At 42.3% G+C, this 20834-nt stretch overlaps 1 protein-coding gene across 4 annotated transcripts in view; it reads right to left on the bottom strand.

The window, feature by feature from the left end:
• ANXA4 (annexin A4) overlaps positions 1-20834 on the bottom strand; it is an 86639-nt gene that overhangs the window by 2137 nt on the left and 63668 nt on the right. For all 4 annotated transcript variants that reach the window (XM_030828049.1, XM_004090367.3, XM_030828048.1 and 1 more), the window contains 9 exons: positions 19442-19536; positions 17601-17714; positions 16116-16206; positions 13463-13542; positions 11423-11479; positions 7638-7731; positions 5155-5250; positions 4519-4577; positions 3123-3245 (listed from right to left, as the gene is read on the bottom strand). In XM_030828049.1, the coding sequence (XP_030683909.1) occupies positions 3123-3245; positions 4519-4577; positions 5155-5250; positions 7638-7731; positions 11423-11479; positions 13463-13542; positions 16116-16206; positions 17601-17714; positions 19442-19536 (809 nt within the window). The remainder of the gene's footprint in view (positions 1-3122; positions 3246-4518; positions 4578-5154; positions 5251-7637; positions 7732-11422; positions 11480-13462; positions 13543-16115; positions 16207-17600; positions 17715-19441; positions 19537-20834) is intronic.

Raw genomic sequence — 20834 nt, 5'->3', positions numbered from 1 at the left:
TATAAAGTGATCCACTTTCTCCTATTTAATACTTTTTCTCCTTAAATTCTTCTTTTTATTAATAGCATAATCTCCGCTTTCTTTCTTATATGTCCGCTTTCTTTCTTTCCCTGGTGTTTTTCTTTAAGCTTTTTACATGTCACTGTATTTTAGTTGTTTCTTATAAACAGCATGAAGTTGGATTTTATATTTTTACCTAACCTGAGAGTTATATTTATTTTTATAAGTTTTATTTTTATCTTTTGTCATTTTTTTCTATTATTTACATATTTTATGCTTCTATTCTGCTTCTTTCGTTTCTTTTGACAACTGTTATTGAATGAGCAATGTATTCTTTATTTTTATTCTTTTCTAGTGGTGTGTGTGTATACACACATATATTTACATGTTTATATATACAGACATATATACACTAGATTATAGTGTTTTCTTCCCAAGCCAATCAATATATTTGTACTCAATCATTTTAGTGTTGGTATAGTATTATATTATATGGATTTTCCATAATTTATTGGTTATTCCATATTGATTAATAGTAATAATATATAATAAATTATATACTATAATACTGTATTATTGATATAAATATAACATAAAGCAATGTAAATAATATAAATAATGCTATGATGAAGTATTATAATACTTAGTCTACTCTTTTCACATTTCATTAAATAATTTTATTCAAATTCAGAGACTTTTTGTTGTGGTAAAAAAAATATATATATAATTTGTCACTTTAACCATTTTCAAGTGGCACTAGTTACTTTTACAATGTTATGTAACCATCATCACTGTCTATTTCTTTCTTTCTTTTTTTTTTTTTTTTTTTTTTTGAGACGGAGTCTTGCTCTGTCGCCCAGGCTGGAGTGCAGTGGCGCAATCTCGGCTCACTGCAAGCTCCGCCTCCTGGGTTCACGCCATTCTCCTGCCTCAGCCTCTCCGAGTAGCTGGGACTACAGGTGCCCGCCACCACGCCTGGCTAATTTTTTGTATTTTTAGTAGAGACGGGGTTTCACCGTGGTCTCGATCTCCTGACCTCGTGATCAGCCCGCCTCGGCCTCCCAAAGTGCTGGGATACAAGCATGAGCCACCGCACCCGGCATCACTGTCTATTTCTAAAACCCTTTCATCACCCCAAACAGAAACTCTGTACCTACTAACCAATAACTCTCATTCTTTCCTCTCACTCCAAATTCCTGGTAACCTCTAATCTACTTTCTGTCCCTATGAATCTATCTATTCTACATATTTCATAAAGCAGAATCATACAATATTTGTCCTTTTGTGTCTGATTTATTGCACGTAGTATATTTTCAAGGTTCATTCATGTATCAAAATGTCATTCCTTTTTTTCCATGACAGCCTACCCTTGAACATCATTGCTTTTTATGTATGTATATACATTTGTTTATCCAGTCATCTGTTGATGGATAGTTAGGTTGTTTTCACCTCGTGCCTGTTGTTAATAATGTTTATGTTGATGTACAACTAGCTGTTTGGGTTCCTGTTTTCATTTAAGTATATAACTGAGAGTGGAATTGCTGGATCACATGGTCATTCTATGTTAAAATTTTTTCTTTTCCTTTTTTGGGAAGGGTCTTTACTCAGGCTGGAGTCTTGAAGTGGTACAATCATGGCTCACTGCAGCCTCGACCTCCCTAGCCTCAGGTGATCCTCCCACCTCAGCCTCCCGAGTAGCTGGGACTACAGGCGTGCACCACCACACCCAGCTAATTTTTGTATTTTTTGTAGAGACAGGGTCTCACTATGTTGCCTAGGCTGGTCTCGAACTCCTGGGCTCAAGTGATCCATCCGTCTCGGCCTCCCAAAGTGCTGGGATTACAGGCGTGAGCCATGATGCCTGGTCTATATTAAACTTTTTGAAGAAGTTTGGTGCTTAAAGTTTCGTAACAGACTGTTTTTCACAGTGGCTGCACCACGTTATGTTCCTACCAACAGTGCACAAAAGTTCTAGTCTCTCCATATCCTCCATAAATCATTTGTCATTTCCTGGGTTTTTTTATTTTGTTTTTTTCTTGTTTGTAGTATATTTTCCCATAACTTTACTTACTGTCATCCTTGAATCTTAAACTAGTTATATAGTTCAGCTCTGCAAAATCAAGTTACCTCATAGCCTAGTCAGAAACAGAAACAAGTTCCTGCATGCCTTGTAGACATAGTAACAAAATCCACAGCTTGGTGGGGCATGGTGGCTCACGCCTATAATCCCAGCACTTTGGGAGGCTGAGACTTGAGGTCAGGAGTTTGAGACCAGCCTGGCCAACATGGTGAAACGCCATTTCTACAAACAATACAAAGCTCATGCCTGTAGTCCCAGCTACTCAGGAGGCTGAGGCAGGAGGAGGATCACTTGAAACCAGGAGGTGGAGGTTGCAGTGAGTGGAGATTGCGCCACTGCACTCCAGCCTGGGCGACAGAGTGAGACTCCATCTAAAAAAAAAAAAAATCTGCAGTTAAAATCACCTAATTGTCACACCTCTCCAAGCTTTGAGTAGGATTCAGAATATTTAATTCACAGATCAAAAGCTGATTTGAAGCTTGCAGTGCAGGCAACCTTAGCTCCTAGGGAAATCTGTCTCACTTTCATGTCCATGAGACTCTTCTGGCATCCTTAAGAAACAAAATCCCAGGAATGCTCGGCTTTGAGGGAGGTGAACCATTTCTCACCACTACCATGCCCTCTTAGGACTCCTAGAAGTCTGGTGCCTGGTAAAAAACAGTAATTCAGGATAACTAAAATGCTTTCCCATATTCCCAGCAGACCTCAGCTGGCCCTTGCATAGGACTCTGGATTCAGTTGTTTATCTTCTATCATAATTAGGTAGACGAGGAAATTGTGTGCTTAAAAGTATTCATTAAAATGTAATCTTTGTCTGGGGTCAACATAAAATAATTACTGTATTTAGAAGGCAAATTTCCAGCTTGTATCCTGGCAAAGGTTTAAATATCTGTGTGAAAGAAGAGAGACTGGAAATATCGGGAGCATCATCTTTAAAGGAAATGATATATGCCAAGAAGAGGGGACAACAAGTGCTAAATGCCAAGGTCAGAGGGGTCCTTTCCTGGATTCTCTCCTCTGGACTTAGGCTGCTGTGACCTACCTTGATGAACGAGTACAGAGACTTTCCATAGAGTCTCTTGAAGTGTGCCCGGATATCCAACATGTCAATTTCTGCTCGAGAAACCATCACTCTGATGAGGGTGTTATCATCGGTGCCCAAGCCCTAAGGAAGAAAACGAAATCCAAACATATACAAAAACCTAGCTGTTTTTCAGTGTCTTCTTTAGTCTATCAAAGCAAGACTAGAGATGACTGTGCTGATGATGTCCTTTGCTCCACTACTTGGCTGGCCTGAGGAATATCCTCACTCCTTATCATGGTATTCAAGGCTCTCCACAACTCACTTTTCCAACGCTCTATGTTCTGACCACAGGATGCCGTTCCCTGCTTTTCTAGAGCCATAACCTGTGCTGTCCAGACATACCCTACCACCTGGCTCACCTATGATTCCTTCTCATGGAGTATTATCCTTCCCTCCCCAGCCTTATTACCCCTTCCCCTCACCATGTGAAATCCTCTGATGTAAAACTTTTACATTTGGAAGGTCCTGCTCAAATATACCAACTTCTTTATATATTCTTTGCGGATTCTCCACCTCAAAAAACAAATATTGAAAAAAAGGAACCCTTTCCTCTGTGTTTCTACAATGTTTGGATCCTCAACTACTGTCTTACATTCTATCTTGTTATAATTGGTGTTTTGCACATACTTGCCTAGGCTAGACATTCTTTGAGAGCAAGGTCTACATTTTTTGTTGTTGTTGTTTTGTTTTGCTTTTTTTTTTTTTTTTTAGAGTCTCACTCTGTCACCTAGGCTAGAGTGCAGTGGTGTGATCTCAGCTCACTGCAACCTCTGCCTCCTGGGTTCCAGTGATTCTCCTGCCTCAGCCTCCCAAGCAGATGGGATTATAGGCGTGAGCCACCATACCTGACTAATTTTTGTATTTTTGTAGAGACGGGGATTTCGCCATGATGGCCAGGCTGGTCTTGAACTCCTGACCTCAAGTAATCCACCCGTCTCAGCCTCCCAAAGTGCTGGGATTAGAGGCGTGAGCCACCGCACCTGGCCAAAGACTACATTTTGACCTTCCCTGCACCTCCTGTGATTCTCAGCATGGGTGCCTGCAGAGTACGATGGAGGGTTAGGAATATGGGCTCTGGAGCTAGAATGCCAGGTAAACACCTGGGGGTTAGTAATAGTACCAGCCTCATAGAGCCGTTGTGGGGATATAATTAATCTATTAAAAACAGTGATCTATACATCCTGAGTACTCAGTAAATATCACCTAGTATTATTATTAGCAGGCACTCACTGAAGTATTTGATGAATTGAACTGGATCTTTCAGAGCAAAGTTTGGATAGGGGATATAAGTAAGTTTAAAAAGGTGGACACAAGATAACAAATTCATTTAGATGCTAAAAATAAGGCCATTTACCTTCATCGATTTATAGAGCTTTTCAGCAAAATATGCAGATTTGTTCCTCATGCACTTTACTGTCAAAGAAAAAAAAAGAAGAAAAGATTACAGATAAGACCCATGAAAAAAGAAAAGTGACAATTGTTTCCTCTGTTTCTACAAGGTATCAATATTTGCTTTGCCAGGGAAATTTTAGCCAAGCAATGTTTCATGAACATAGCCTATGCTCTATGTATTTTCACAGATAGAAATTACCTTCGATTTATCATCAAGTTCCTGGAGAAGTAATTGATAAAGTCTATCAAAGCAAAGGGTGGTATTTCATTTCAAAATGAGGATTACTATATCTGCCATATGAGACAGTTAACTAGTTCTAACCATTCACAGACTTGCAAGCTGCAGCTTGTGTATCTGCACATTATTACCTTTCACATAGGGCATACAAAAGCACAGAAGATAAAAAATATATAAACCACGTGGCACAACAGCAGTCAGGTTGTATATAATATTTCTTGTTTAAAAATCTGGAATGTACTGTGATTCATGATAAACAACTTTTATCTCTGAAAATAATTCTGTATCCCCATATTGCAAACTGATAATGAGAAGGAAAATCTATAAACATTTGTTTCTCTACTCCCCCTACCAGCTTACCTATAGCCAGCAGAGCATCTTCAAAGCTACCAGATGTTTCAGATTTAATACTCTGTTCAATATCCTTCTGTGATATCCTTTTGTATTCATCAAACACTGCAAACAATAACAAAATAGTATTATTGGGAAGAAAAAACAGAGGAAACTAAAATTCATGGAGAGAATGAGCATTTTTAACTAGCCTACACTATTTATTCTTTGGCATATTTCAGGAGGAAACTAATTAGCAATGTGGGCAAGCAGCCAGGAGGGATGTGCAGAGTGGAACGGGCCCCAGATGAGGAAGAAATGCTGTGATGTTTGGAGGACATCGGTCAAGTCCTTTCCCTTATCTGGGACCCTCACACATAAAATGGAGATGGCCTCTGGGGACCTTTGCTTTCCTTTCTCATTGTTTCCTTAATAAGCAGAATGTGTCTTTTTGTATTTTTGTCCTTGGCAATCACCTCCCTGTCATCTCCCTTTTGGCTCATCAAAACTAGAACAATTCAACCTCTTCAAAACTGAGTCACAGTTAATAACAGCTGGTTGCATCTTTAAAAATACTTAAACATAATTACATTTGTTGTTGGTTGTTTTTTGCCAAGTATTTTTGAATGTGGTGAATATGTTCCCCTCTCTTGCTGTCTCCTTCAGGAAACTTCTTAGAGCAGGTATGTATTTTATCTTCTCATTAGCACCTTCTTTGGGGTGCTGCCTCACTTCCATCAGTGTGATTTTAACAGGGCTGTCAATCAAGGGACACCACACCCAACAACATACACCACAACCTCTGTCAAACACGTGAGCAGTCCACCCAGTCAGGACCCATTAGACTCTCCCCTGGGACCTTTTTAACTGAGCAGGTCACAGGGATGGCCAAAAGCACTGCGTCATCTTTACCCTCAGAGAAACCTGTTAAACTTCCTGGGTGTCATGCTCAGAGATTCTAACTCAGCTAGTCTCAAGTAGGGGGTCAATATTTAGCATTTTTAATAGAAAACAAACTTCAGAAACTCTGCTTTAGAAATAAAATCTATTATTCCCTTCTACTGAGACCCCCAGAACTGCCTTGATTTCTGTTCTTCCTGAAGGTGTTCAGCTCTCTGTTCAAATCTGTGAGCTACCACTATTTTCCATTTTCCCTCTTGCGCCATTCTGTATTATTTCATCTTTTCTTACTTAAGTTGAAGTCAGTGTGTGTGGCTTGGAATCAGAGAACTTAATTGACACATTTTTTAAGCCTCAGTTTTCTCCACTGTAAAATGGGGAAAATAATTACTGTTCCATTGGGTGTTGCAAGAAACAATGCTTATAAAATGCTTAACACTGCACCTAGAAAATAGAACATTATTAACAAAACCATAGTTATTATGAAATCTCACCATTATTGTTAGTTGGTAAGACAATTATGAAGTTTTCCTAATCCAAACAGTGCTTAAAATATTTTCTCCCAGTGGCTTACAAACGGATATTTCATAATTGCCTAACTATTGACTCGTACCCAGAAGTGAAAATTCTTGCAAATGCATTTATGCACTAAATCGGCTTCTGAGGACCTGCAGTTCTTGGAAAATACCACCAGGGGGAGATTCCTGTTATTTGTAACCAGGGAAGGGAAGGAAATGAAGTAAGAAGCTGAGTCAGAAGTTTGTGTATCTGATGGTAGCCCAGGACTAATCACCTGTGTTTTTGTCACTGTGAAAAATCTGAAATAATTACAACTTCAGAATGTGTTGTACTTCTCAATTGCTTCATGTTTTCAATTTAGCAAACTCATTCTCAAATTTCCCACAAGCTTTGCAAATCAGTGTGTGTGATTAAAAAGGTATGGTGGGTGAGTTTATAAAATTATAATGTACTTAAAGAAATAAAGAGCTCGTATAAAAGATGAAATATCTTATTAAACCCTTACTTGCAGTTTGGAAGAATAGAAACCTGACAGCAAATATTCTAAAATTGTCTAGTATCTTTCCCCCAAATAAGTTAAAATCACATTACAAAGTTTATATTTATCAGAAACAAATTAGAAACATTTCAAATTTGAAATTATCCACTATTCATCTTTACAACGTAACCCCTAAAGAAATCACTTGTATTAGCTTTACAGCTTGGATGTTACAGAGGAATAAATATCAACCAACATTGCTTTTTTATTGCTACCTGATCTACTACAGATTACTTTCATAGGTAACTAAATTAGAATGAAAATACTGGGGCTACTTTAGAAAAAGGACTGACTATGAAGATCAGTTTCCTAGAAACAAGAATGCCAAACTTCTATGACTACATGCATTTTTGCTAATTATTCATAATTAATCTTTCAGAAATTAGCTTTCATAGACATCATTGGACTAATACATTTCCAGGGTGAGAATCTAAGACACTTGGGTACAATCAGTACTTTGTACCAACTGAAGGAGAAAGTTATCAATTACTTATGGACAATATCGTTTTTGCTATCTTTCACACCTTTTCTTTGGGAAACGAAGTAAGTGCCTTACCATGCAATAGGTGATTTCGGTTCCGGGAACAGAGAACAGTTAGAAATTTCACCTCATCTGTCCCCCATTTCTTCTCTCCAGCCTCATACAGGTCCTGAAGCCAAACAAAGCACAAGTCTAAAATTCCAAAAAGGATGTGCCAGGACACAGGCAAATATTTCCAGAAGCTCAAAGAGCTGAGCTGGCTTAGTTTTATTTTGTTGGTGATAGGGGTGGAAATGGTGGTGGTGAGTGGAAATGACTCAGGATCCTTCCTCAGGCATAAGGCTCTTGGGACCCTGTCATACCTCCCTGGGAGTCAAGGCAAACACTAGCAGTTCCCTAGCTGGAGACTACATGGTTCTATCTTAAGAGCTAAAAGAAATGCCCTAGATTTGGGCTGTCCCCTACAGTTGCCACTAACCACATGTGACGTTTAAATTTTAATTAAAATTAAGTACAATTTAAAATTCAGCTCTTCAATCACATTAGCCTCATTTCAAGTACCCAGCGGCTACAGGTAGCCAGTAGTCACCCATACAGGACAGTGCAGATGTGGAATGTTCTCATCACTGCGGGGAGTTCTATTGCATAGCCCTGCTCTAGAATGATCTGTGATTTTCCTGAGGCTACAGGTCTCACAGTAGAACCAGGGACGCATTGCCAATTGCTTACATCCCAACCAGGTAGGAATACAGGAAACTGATTCTGCTCAATTTAACTACCTTATTGCTAAATCAGAATTACTGTTCATTTATAATAAGCAGCTAGCCTGTTACATTTCTCAAAAAGATTTTAACTCACACATATTGTCGCTTATTGGGCTTACCTCCATATACTCTCCCATTTTTTCACTTCTTTCTTTGATTCCCTCACTGCTTTAGAGTCAATTCACAATCATAAAAATTTAAAGCTGAAAGTGTTCATCTAATTCACCTAATTTAAAAGAGTTCATCTTATTCAGTGCTTCTGAAACTTGAATCTCAACAGGCTTGTGACAATTTATTTTATGTCAACCTGACTGGGCCATGGGTTACCCAGATTTTTGCTCAAACATTATTCTGGGTGTTTCTGTGAGGGTTTTTGGATGATCCAATATGGAGGAGGGGCCCTCATACAATCAGCTGAAAGCTTTTGTTTTCTTTTTTTTTTTTTTTTTTTTTGAGACGGAGTCTCGCTCTGTCGCCCAGGCTGGAGTGCAGTGGTGCAATCTCGGCTCACTGCAAGCTCCGCCTCCCGGGTTCACGCCATTCTCCCGCCTCAGCCTCTCCGAGCAGCTGGGACTACAGGCGCCCGCCACCACGCCCGGCTAATTTTTTTGTATTTTTAGTAGAGACGGGGTTTCACCGTGGTCTCGATCTCCTGACCTCGTGATCCGCCCGCCTCGGCCTCCCAAAGTGCTGGGATTACAAGCGTGAGCCACCGCGCCCGGCCAAAGCTTTTGTTTTCAAGAACAAGAAGGCTGACCTTCCCAAGAGTAAGAGGGAGTCTTCCTGCCTGACTGCCTTGAGCTAGGACATCAGTTTTTTTTTCCTGCCTTTGGACTTGAACTGGAATGTCAGCTCTTCATGGGTTTCCAGCCTGCTGGCCTTCAGATGGGAACTGCTCCTGGTTCTCAGGCCTTTGGACTCAGACTGGAACAAAACCATAGGCTGTCCTGCATCTCCAGCTTGCTGACTCCCTCTGAAGATCCTGGTACTTGCCCACCTCCATCCTCTCTCTCTTTCTCTCTCTCTCTCTCTCTCTCACACACACACACACACAGACACACACACATACACACACACACACCCCTCTGTGTCTGTCTCTCTGTCTCTCTCTTTCTCTCTATTTGTTCTGTTCCTCTGAAGAATTCTGACTAATACATTGCTTTAATTAATAAAGCATAGTAGTGGGCTGGGCATGGTGGCTCATGCCTGTAATCATAGCACTTTGGAAGGCCAAGGCAGGTAGGTTGCTTGAGCCCAGGAGTTTGAGACCAGCCTGGGCAATATGGCAAAACCCCACCTCTACCAAAAAAAATATTTAAAAATTAGCCAGGCATGGTGGCACACGCCTGTAGTCCAGCTACTCAGGAGGCTGAGGTAGGGGGATCACTTGAGCCTGGGAGGCGAAGGTTACAGTGGGCCGAGATCATGCCACTGCACACCAGCCTGGGAGACAGGGCAAGACCCTATCTCAAAAAAAAAAAAAAAAAAAAAAAGAATAAAATACAGGTTAGTGGAAGTGACACTGATTTCTGAGGCTAGATCATAAACAATCATGCACCTGCCATTGGTTCTGTTTGGAATGCTTGCTTTCTGGGTGCTCCTTCTTGAAACTCAGCTGCTGTGCTCCAAGAAGCCCAAGCCACACACATACCTCTCTCCCCTCTAATGAAAGCAACAGGTTCTTTTTTTTGCATAAAACAAAGTTGTTCATACCTCACAAACTGAATGGAACCAATCCCTCATTATGGTTATGTATTGGTTAAGAATACTGGGTCTATGGCCAAGCGCGGTGGCTCATGCCTGTAATCCCCACACTTTGGGAGGCCACGGCAGGTGGATCATTTGAGGTCAGGCATTCAAGACCAGCCTGGCCAACATGTTGAAACCCTATCTCTACTAAAAATACAAAAACTAGCCAGGTGGTGGCGGTGAATCCTGTAATCCCAGCTACTCGGGAGGCTGAGGTGGGAGAATTGCTTGAACTTGGGAGGGGGAGGTTGCGGTGAGCTAAGATCACGCCACCGCACTCCAGTCTGGATGACAGTGAGACCCTGTCTCAAAAAAAAAAAAAAAATAGAGAATACTGGGTCTAGATGCCAATTGGTTCAAATCCTAGCTCTGCCCTTTATTATCTGTCTGAGCTTGAGCAAGGTACTTGACCTCTCTGAGCCTCAGTTTCCTTGTTTGTAAAATGGGGATAGCAATATTTACCTTATGAAGTTATTGCAAAGATTCAATGACATACTTAATATAGAATTTAGAACAATGGGTCGGGCACAATGGCTCATGCCTGTAATCTCAGCACTTTGGGAGGCCGAGGCAGGTGGATCACCTGAGGTCAGGAGTTCAAGACCAGCCTGGCCAACATGGTGAAAACCCGTCTCTACTAAAAATACAAAAAATTAGCCGGGTATGGTGGCAGGCACCTGTAATCCCAGCTATTTGGGAGGCTGAGGCAGGAGAATCACTTGAACCTAGGAGGCAGAGGTTGCAGTGAGCCAAGATCGTGCCATTGCACTCCAGCCTGGGCAACAAGAGTAAAACTCCATCTCAAAAAAAAGAAAAAAATTTAGAACAGTGTTTGGTAACTGGTAATGACCCACTTTTTATTAGCTATTATTGTTAGTGTTATCTGGCCACAGCTGATCTGGTTCCAGGACAACCATCACTGGGCTGAGAAACAGAGAGGCAAATGCTTCTTGGGGTTTGCTATTAATTTTACCCAGCAGGGTATACACTGTGTCAAGCTATTTTATATGGGTCCTATCGAATGTCCTCTTTGATGAAGTAAAAATGCACAGTGAACAGTCTCTTTCACCTCTACAGGATTCAGAAGACAGTGGTTCTCTGGGATTGCCACACAATGGTCCTAATGTTGAGAAACTTGGAACCCAGGAGTGCTTATATAATGATGTCCAGCCCCAGGTACCTCTGTAAGAAACCTGTTATTAAAGGCTATCTGTGGGAATATTTTTAAAGAACATATCCAAACCTGGCTAATATACACTGTCACATAAGATGCTGTCCACCCACTAAGGCCTGTCTTATTGGCGAAAGAGAAGAAAGCTGGAAGAAAGAAGCTGCAGTTCTACCAACCTGGGCATCCTGTCTCATGAGAGCATCGTCCAGATAATTTCCTTCATCCCTCCCACCCTGAGGATGAGAAAAACAAACAAAAAATAATTTGAGAGTATACATGAAGATCTGGGGACACCATTAAGATAGCAGGTCTAGAGTAATGAGACAAAATACCATGAGAAGTGGGGCTTCAGACCCAGGGAGGGAGGATAGATACCCTCTAAATGTGCTCGCATTATTACCATGGCTCTGATGTGTGCCTAGAGGGCTGAGCCTCAGTGTGGCCCCTAACGTTGCATGAGTGCCTCTGCCAATAGCAGGAGAAGCTTCCCAGGGACAGCTCCCTTCACTATCTCCTGGCCTCCCCCACCACCCCACTCTCCTGTGTCTTCCCAGCTGACTCATGCCTTCCTAACTGGTAAATCTACATTGATCAACCTCTGCCAAAAGGGGGTCGGGGTGTGCTTGTAGTTCCAGCTACTCGAGGCTGAGGTGGGAGGATGTCTTGAGTTCAGGAGTTCAAGGCAGTGAGCTAAGATGGCACCTGTGAAGAGCTGGCCTGGGAAACATAGCAAGACCTTGAATCTTAAAAAAAAAAAAAAAAAAAAAAAAAAAAGGTGGGGAGTTTGGGAACAGTGGAGAGTCAAGAGAATATGGGACCTATGGTGGGACTTGAGGATCCCATTAAAATGTCCCCCTACCCCTCACCAACACCAGCTCACAAGAAGGCAGGGTGGAAGCCTCTGAAGAATGCTAACAAATGATAAAATGGGCTACTTGCCTCTAGTTTTTAGGCTATTTTTATTGTTATACTGTCTCGATGTTCTATGGTCTAGGCATGGCTCATCAGAGTGGTAAATATGGGAGGAAAAGAGAAAGTGGGAAAGCAATATGAGACACAGGCAGGCGTTACTAAGTAAATATTGGTGACGAGCAATGTGGAAATTGGAGATGATTTCCAGGGTTCTGCTTCTTTAGGTGGAGGAGGAACAACAGCAATATTAACAGAAACAGGCAAGTCCGGAAGAAGAGCTGGTTTGAAGGGAAAATGAGTTCCGGTTCAGTTCATTAAGGGGATAGTAGAATATCCATAACAAAACATCTAAAAAGCAATGTGAAATGAGAGTCTCACGCTCAGGAAGAAGGCCGGGGATAAAGATGCAATTGGGAAGTGATGTGAAATGTCTGAAGTCTCCAGCTTCCCTTTTCAGGCAACCCTGCCCTACCTAGCTCAGTCCTGCTTTATTTTCCAGCTGGAATTTTCCATGTAGCTTCCTACCTGGTCGTTCAGCCTCCAGTTCCTTGTCACTGTTCATCCTACACGTCACTATTACATTACTCTTCTGAAAGTGCAGCTCCAGTCACATCACTCCCATCATCGTTGTCATCATCACATCATCTACTGCTCCCAAGTAAGTGTAAACTTCTCCCAACATAGAATTCCAGTTTATCCTCCCACCCTGTTTCCAGAATCACCAGCCCAACTGTTCAGCCAGTTGTTCCCTGAACCCCATGTTCTCTGCCTTGTTCTTGCTGTTCTTCCTGTCTGGAATACACCCACCCACGTCTCTGCCTCCTGAAATTCTAGTAATCCTCCAAGTCCTCTCTGAACCAGCATCTCTGTCATGAAGCTTTTTCTTTGTTTCTACAACCAAATTTTCTCCTTGAATCTTCTTTTTCCTATGCGCCTCTCCTTTGGCATGTAATCTTTTCATGCCTTCTAGCAACAATGTACCTGGTGTATTCCCTTATGACAATATATACTCTTAAGGCCCAGGAACTGCCTCTGAATCATCTTCATAACTCTCAGTGCACTGAGTGACAGGGGGACCTGGCAGGTATTAGGTACTTGTAAATATCAAATTAAAGTAGAACAAATGGACAGGCAGGATTAGCCAGAGTCTCTGAAGGAGAAATAAGATAAAGGAACAGAGGGGTCTGAGAACACTACCTGGGGAATATCCACATGTCAGGGGCTGAAAGGATGAGAAAGGCTGGCAAAGGGGATAGAGTGGACATTTCGATAAAACCCGCCCCCCATCAGAAGCAGTCACTCACAGCTGACAGAGACACCAGCACTCGCTGGAACATGAACGATGTGTCAGAGCGAATGTCATCTTCAAGGCTCCGTCCATATTCTAGCAAGAGAGTGAAATTAGCTACTTCAGAATAAAGAGTCTTGCCCAATGCCCTGTCACACTCTAGAGCAATCTGTCCCCTCAAGACCAGCCTGCTTACGGAAGCAGCTTATCATGAGGGTTTTTCACCCCACACACAGTTTTTCAAAAACTAAACTCTGGTAAAATGGTCAAGAGCAGCTTATCCTGTCACAGGATATTCCCGTTTTTGTTTTGTTTCTTTTGAGATGGAGTCACACTCTGTTGCCCAGGCTGGAGTCTGGAGTGCAGTGGCACCATCTCAGCTCACTGCAACCTCCGCCTCCTGGGTTCATGCAATTCTCCTGCCTCAGCCTCCCGAGTAGCTGGGATTACAGGTGCGCCCCACCATGCCTGGCTAATTTTTGTATTTTAGTAGAGACAGGTTCTGTCATTTTGGCTAGGCTGGGCTCGAACTCCTGACCTCAGGTGATCCGCCTGCCTTGGCCTCCCAAAATTCTGGGATTATAGGCATGAGCCATTGAACCCGGCCAAGATATTCCTGTTTCTTAAAATGTGGGGTTGAAAAAGCTGGGTCTGAAATCCTCCCTCTGTGCTTCCTGCCACTCAGGGGTCCGATCTGAATGTGGTTCTCAGTGATGCAGAGGGAACCACAGCTGTGGAGTAGCCCCTGCTGCTTCACTGATGGAAGGCAACCAGATAGGAGCTTCTGAACCCAGCTTTGGGGCGGGGCTGAGGTCGGAGTGCTGTCAAATGCAAATCCTAGCATATGCCTTTCTGCCACGTCTCTCACTTGGGAGGTTCTGACAGGTTATCCACGAGAAGCTCCATGGCCGAGCACAATGGCTCATGCCTGTAATCCTAACACTTTGGGAGGCTGAGGAGGGCAGACTGCTTGAGTCCAGGAGTTCGAAACCAGCCTGGGCAACATGGTGAACCCCCATCTCTACAAAAAATACAAAAATTAGCTGGGTATGTTGGCACATGTTTGTAGTCCCAGCTACAGGGGAGGCTGAGGTGGGAGGATCACCTCAGCCTGGGGAGGTCAAGGCTGCAGTGAGCCATGATCATGCCACTGTACTCCAGCCTGGGCCACAGAGCAAGATCCTGTGTCAAAAAAAATAGGCAGGGGGAGCTTCAGCAAGAAATTAAAAATCACTTCTTCATTATTAATTTTTAAAAAGCAAAAACAAAAAGAGAAGCTCCAGCCCTTCACAGCCCTCAGGGAAGAAAACCCTCACTGGGCAGATGTGGGGATTGGGTTGCTAAATCCAGACTCCTAAGGTTTAGAATCTCCTGCTCTGAACACTTCCCACAAAGCTCTTATTGTGGTTGTTTTCTTTCTATAAAGGTAACACATGTTGACCACAGAAGACTTAGGAAAAAATAAATAAGTAAAAAGAAGGGACAAGGCGAGGAACTCCACTGCAATCTAATCACCCAGAAATAATAATCATTGATAACATTTCTGTAAATATCCTTCCTCATTTTCCCCCACATACACACATTATTTTCATTTATTTAAAAAATACTGTGTTATTAACTGTGTTAATTTTTTAAAAAATGGGATCACAGCATACTATTTTATGGCTTGTCTTTTTCACTTATATATACCACACCATTTAATAAATATTTTAATAATATTCTTGGCCAGGGGTAGTGGCTCACATCCGTAATCCCAGCACTTTGGGAGGCTGAGGTGGGCAGATTGCTTCAGCCCAGGAGTTTGAGACCAGCCTGGGCAGCATGGCGAAACCCCATCTCTACAAAAAATACAAAAATTAGCTGGGTATGGTGGTGCACACCTGGGCTGCAGTGGGTGGATTGCTGAAGCCCAGGAGGTTGAGGTTGCAGTGAGCTATGACGGGGCCGTTGCATTCCAGCCTGAGCAACAGAGTGAGACTCTGTCTCAAAAAAAAAAAGGTTAAATAAAAGAAAAAAATACTCTTTAATATAAGTTTTAATGACTACATAATAGTTCATTGTGTAAGTGTATAATATTTTGTTTAGACAATCTGCTACTGTTGGGCATTTTTAGCTAATGTAGACAATACTGAATAAACACTGTGAGATCTAAACCTTTGTGCATTTTTAGTTATATTCTTAGGGCAAAAAGTCAGGCATTTTTTAAAGGCACTTCATATGTATCACTCTCTGGAGGTCTCTAAGGGGGAGTGAATGGCTGTCATTCTGATTTGGCTGGAGGATATATAGTCCAGTCTGAAGGGAAGAATTTGGGCCAGACGGCCCCTCCAGACCATTTCTTGGAATGCTAAGATCTGCTGGTGCCACCACTTTTGAACAAGTACCTTAGATTCTTTGTCTGATAATAAGGAACAACTTTCCAACTTTTAGGGTAATAAAATACTGCACTGGGTAGGAAAAATAGTGTCATCTTCACCTGAGAAATCTTAAGAAGCCAACAGACCTCCATTTGCCTAAACAGGGATCTCCCTCGAAGCAGAGCTTGGCACCGAGGATCCCTCATGCTCGGCATTCTATGAAAAGTCTAATCAGCAAACAACCACCCGCTACTACCCTCATTCTCTGATCGCAGCGAAACCTCAGCCAGGGCCACTGCGGATGTCACGTACGCTGCTGGTAGGTTTGGCTTATGCGCCGGATCTCCTCAGGGGTCCGGGAGGCCAGGATCTCAATTAGGCAGCCCTCATCAGTGCCGGCTCCCTAAACAAGAAACCAGAGGACAGGGCTATATGAGCCAGTTTACAAAGCTGAGGCCCAGACACAGAAAGAATACAGCCATGAATCTGCAGAGAATAAAGACAATCCACTGGATTCTAGCAACAGGATTTGTTCACTTTTATTGTCCCACCTGAAACCCAAAGTGTTTGCCATAATAATTAGGAGTAATAACAAACATTTCTAGGCTGTTTACTGTGCGTTAGGTACTGTGCCCGGATAGGTAGGGTTTCTGCCCTCTGGGGACTTCACTTTTCCTTGACCTCTCCTGCTCTCTTCCTCCGAAGGGCAGAATTTTCCTGCAAAGGCTTTGTCACCTCTTTGCTTTCCCAGAGCCTGGCCCAGAACCTTCCACAAGTCTGAGTATTTATTGACATGGTTGAGGAGGATAATTGTACTCCTCGACTTATGATGAGGGTACAACACACTGAAAATTTTTAAGTAGAACCATCCTAAGTTGGGGACCATTTGTATTTGCATTACATACTTGATCATTAAAATTCGGCAGACCCAGGCTAGGGCACAGCGGGTAGGTCATCTAGGGAAGCCAAGAACCCTTTTGCCAGTTCTAAGCCTATAGTAGACCTGGAGGCCCCCAAAGTGTCAGTCATAAAGTTACATATCTCGAAAGTAGTTAACATGACCACAGTCCCTAGAGCTGTACTAAAAGTGACAATTATAATCACTCCCCTTTGAGCCACAGGAAGGAGCAAATGATTCCCTAACTTTTTGGAAAATAATTTTTAAATTATAATGGGTATAGTGTAAAGTAATGATGTTTTCAAGTTGTCATAAATGAAGGAAAATCTCCTATACTTTACACCTGCCACTCTCAGAAGGCCTTGGTCATAGTTTCTTTCTTTTTTACAAAAATTTAACTTTTACTTTAAGTTCAGGGGTACATGTGCAGGTTTGTTATATAGATAAACTTGTGTCATGGGGGTTTGTTGTACAGATTATTTCATCACCCAGGTATTAAGCCTAGTACCCATTAGTTATTTTTCCTGATCCTCTCCCTCCTCCCACCCTCCATCCTCCAACAGGCCCCAGTGTGTGTTGTTCCCCTCTATGTGTCCATGTGTTTTCATCATTTAGCTCCCACTTGTAAGTGAAAACGTATGGTATTTGATTTTCTGTTCCTGCCTTAGTTTGCTAAGGACAATGACCTCCAGCTCCATCCATGTTCCTCCAGAAGATATGATCTTGTTCCTTTTTATAGCTATTCCATGGTGTACATGTACCACATTTTCTTTATCCAGTCTACCATTGATGGGCATTTAGGTTGCTTCCATGTCTTTGTTATTGGGTGGCAGTTTCTTAAGAAAGCACATCAGCGTTTGCACCAACAGCACCAAGAGCATGAGAAGAAGAGCACAGACCTTCATGGCCCTTCGCAGCTCTTGCACGTCATACAGCACTGTGGGCGTCATCATCCCCACAATCACCTGCTCGAAGTTGCCACTCAGTTCTGACTTCAGGTCGTCTATCAAGTCCTGCAATGCAAGAAGGTAGCTCCGCTCAACTGCTATAGCAAATTAGACCAGCTACTCTCCAGGTGTGGTCCGGGGATGTCTGGGGTCTCCAAGACCCTTTCAAGGGGCCTGCAAGTCAAACCTATCTTCAGAATAACATTCAGATGTTATTTGCCTTTTCACTGTCATTCTTCCACAAGCATACAGCGGGGTTTTCCTAAGGCTATTTGACATTGTCTGTGCATCAACAACTGTCTGTTCAAATACTACCCCCATTTTCAAGTACGTATCTGTACAAGACCAGATTTTCTTCATATACCCCAACCAAAACCACATATCATAACAAATTGAAGTAGAAACAGATATGAGAAGCCATCTGTCTTTCATTAAGCCAGACATTAAAAGAGACCTGCAAAATGTAAAACAATGCCAATCTTCTCACTAAATGTTTTTTTGTTTTGGGATATATAGCTATTTTTCATTAAAATGTTATTTACAGTAACATACAATGTGCTTATTATTTTTACTAAGTTAACAAATATCTATTTTTAAATGCCGTCAGTTTTAGTTTCTAATAGGGCAAATATCAAGATATAACCCACAAAACCAAAAGTCCTAAAAAATTTAAGAGGTAAAGGAGCCTTGAGGTGAATATGTTTATAGACACCGAGGTAAATGTATTTGCCTACTTAACAATATGTCTTCAATATACTTCCAAGTCAATATTCACTGATAACCTTTTTAGCAGCTGTGATTTCTATAGATAGGTGCAATATAATTTCCTCTTTTTTTTTTTTTTAGGTGGCATCTTGCTCTGTTGCCTAGGCTGGAGTGCAGTGGCATGATCTCGACTCACTGCAGACTCCTCCTCCCAGATTCAAGCGATTCTCCTGCCTGTCTCCCAAGTAGCTGGGATTACAGATGCCCGCCACCATGCCCAGCTAATTTTTTTGTATTTTTAGTAGAGACGGGGTTTCACCATGTTGGTCAGGCTGGTCTCGAACTCCTGACCTCAGGTGATCCACTCACCTCAGCCTCCCAAAGTGCTAGGATTACAGGTGTGAGCCACCACACCCAGCCTAATTTCTTTAACTAGTCACCTGTTTCTATTTTTCTACTGTTATATACATAAGGCATTTAGTTGTATCTTTGTGATCATTCATGATTATTTCTTAAGGCTCAATTCCTAAGATATAGTTTCCAAATATAATTATTTGGAAAATGAACCAAATTCTAAAGATGTTTATTCACATTTCCTCCTGGAATGGGTCAGAGAGTTCAAGAACCTGTTTAAGATCAATTGACTAAGAAGGAGACGAATCACTATTCTTTTTTTTTTGAGATGGAGTCTTGCTCTGTTACCCAGGCTGGAGTGCAGTGTCATGATCTTGGCTCTCCACCTACTCGTTCAAGCAATTCTTCTGCCTTAGCTTACAAAGTAGGTAGGATTACAGATGCCTAGCACCACACCCGGCTAATTTTTGTATTTTTAAGTAAAGATGGGGTTTCACCATGTTGGCCAGGTTGGTCTCAAACTCCTGACCTCAAGTGATCCACCCACCTCGGCCTCCCAAAGTGCTGGGATTACAGGTGTGAACCACCACACCTGGCCTCGAGAACACCTTTAAACAAGACAAAGGATCGATCTTTTAAAACACAGGGTCACTTCAGGAACCTAGATCAGGAAGAGGCCCTGCTTCCTGTTGCTGCCAAGTCAGCCAGACAGAGCAGGAAAGACTGTGGCCTACCCTGCCGATGGAGCTCTTGTAGGCCGTCCTGATCTCCTGACGCTGGGCAGTGTTGCGGTAGGCAAGGACGCTAATAATGGCGTCTTCATCGGTGCCTGGGGGGGCAGAAGGGAGACAGTAGGTGAGTGTGATTTGAGAGAGGAATGAGAAAGCGGGTTCCTCTGTGGACATTGGAGTTACCAAAACACATGCAGAGGGCTTTCTAAGAAAAGAGGCCCAGGCCGGGCGCAGTGGCTCACGCCTGTAATCCCAGCACTTTGGGAGGCCGAGGCGGGTGGATTACGAGGTCAGGAGATCGAGACCATCCTGGCTAACATGGTGAAACCCCGTCTCTACTAAAAATACAAAAAATTAGCCGGGCGTGGTGGCAGGCACCTGTAATCCCATCTACTTGGGAGGCTGAGGCAGGAGAATGGCGTGAACCCAGGAGGCAGAGCTTGCAGTGAGCCGAGATCGCGCCACTGCACTCCAGCGTGGGTGACAGAGAGAGACTCTGTCTCAAAAAAAAAAAAAAAAAAAAAAAAAAAGAAAAGAGGCCCTTATTCAGAGGATTTGTCTACTTTTTGGGAAACAGATGCTAGGTTCGGGACTTAGCCTCTCCTTTAATTAGCTGTTTACTACTGAACAAAATGGTTAACTTTCTAAACATTAGTTTCCTTATCTGCAAATGTGAATGATGACAGTGATTTCCCTCGATAGGCTGCTGTATGTGTTAAACAATATAATTAAATGCCTAGCACTTACTAAACATTTAATAAATGTTGGCTGGAGTAATTCTTCTTTCTCTCCTCTAGAATAGTTTTTTCTTTTATTTTTTTGAGAGAAAGTCTCACTCTGTCACCCAGGCTGGAGTGCAATGGCGCAAATTCAGTTCACTGCAACTTCAGCCTCCTGGGTTCAAGCGATTCTCCTACCTCAGCCTCCTGAGTAGCTGGGATTACAGGGCTGCGCCACCACCCCCAGCAAATTTTTGTATTTTTAGTAGAGACAGGGTTTCACTATGTTGACCAGGCTAGTCTTGAACTCCTGACCTCAAATTATCTGCCCGCCTCGGCCTCCCAAAGTGCTGGGGTTACAGGCGTGAGACGCCATGCCCAGCCATCTCCTCTAGAATTCTTTTCCTGTCTTTTGAATCTCCTATCTCTCTCTTCCATATTCTTGCCTTTTCTTTGTTTTTATCTCTTTATCATCTCCTCTGAGTTTTGAAACAATTCAAACTTGTCTTTTAATTCACCAATCTGGCATTTTGCAGAGTTTAAATTGGCTGTTACTGCATTCACTGTGTTTTAAAATCTGGAACTGTGTTTTTCACTTCTAAGCTATCTTTCCTGAACACAAATGGTTCCCTTTCAGAACTGCTGACAAATTACCATGATATAACATCTTACCAAAA

This window comes from Nomascus leucogenys, chromosome 14 (assembly GCF_006542625.1).
Source record: "Nomascus leucogenys isolate Asia chromosome 14, Asia_NLE_v1, whole genome shotgun sequence".
Classification (NCBI taxonomy): Eukaryota; Metazoa; Chordata; class Mammalia; order Primates; family Hylobatidae; genus Nomascus; species Nomascus leucogenys.
Note: the sequence above shows the minus strand (reverse complement) of the source record. Positions and strands in the feature narration are given on the sequence as shown.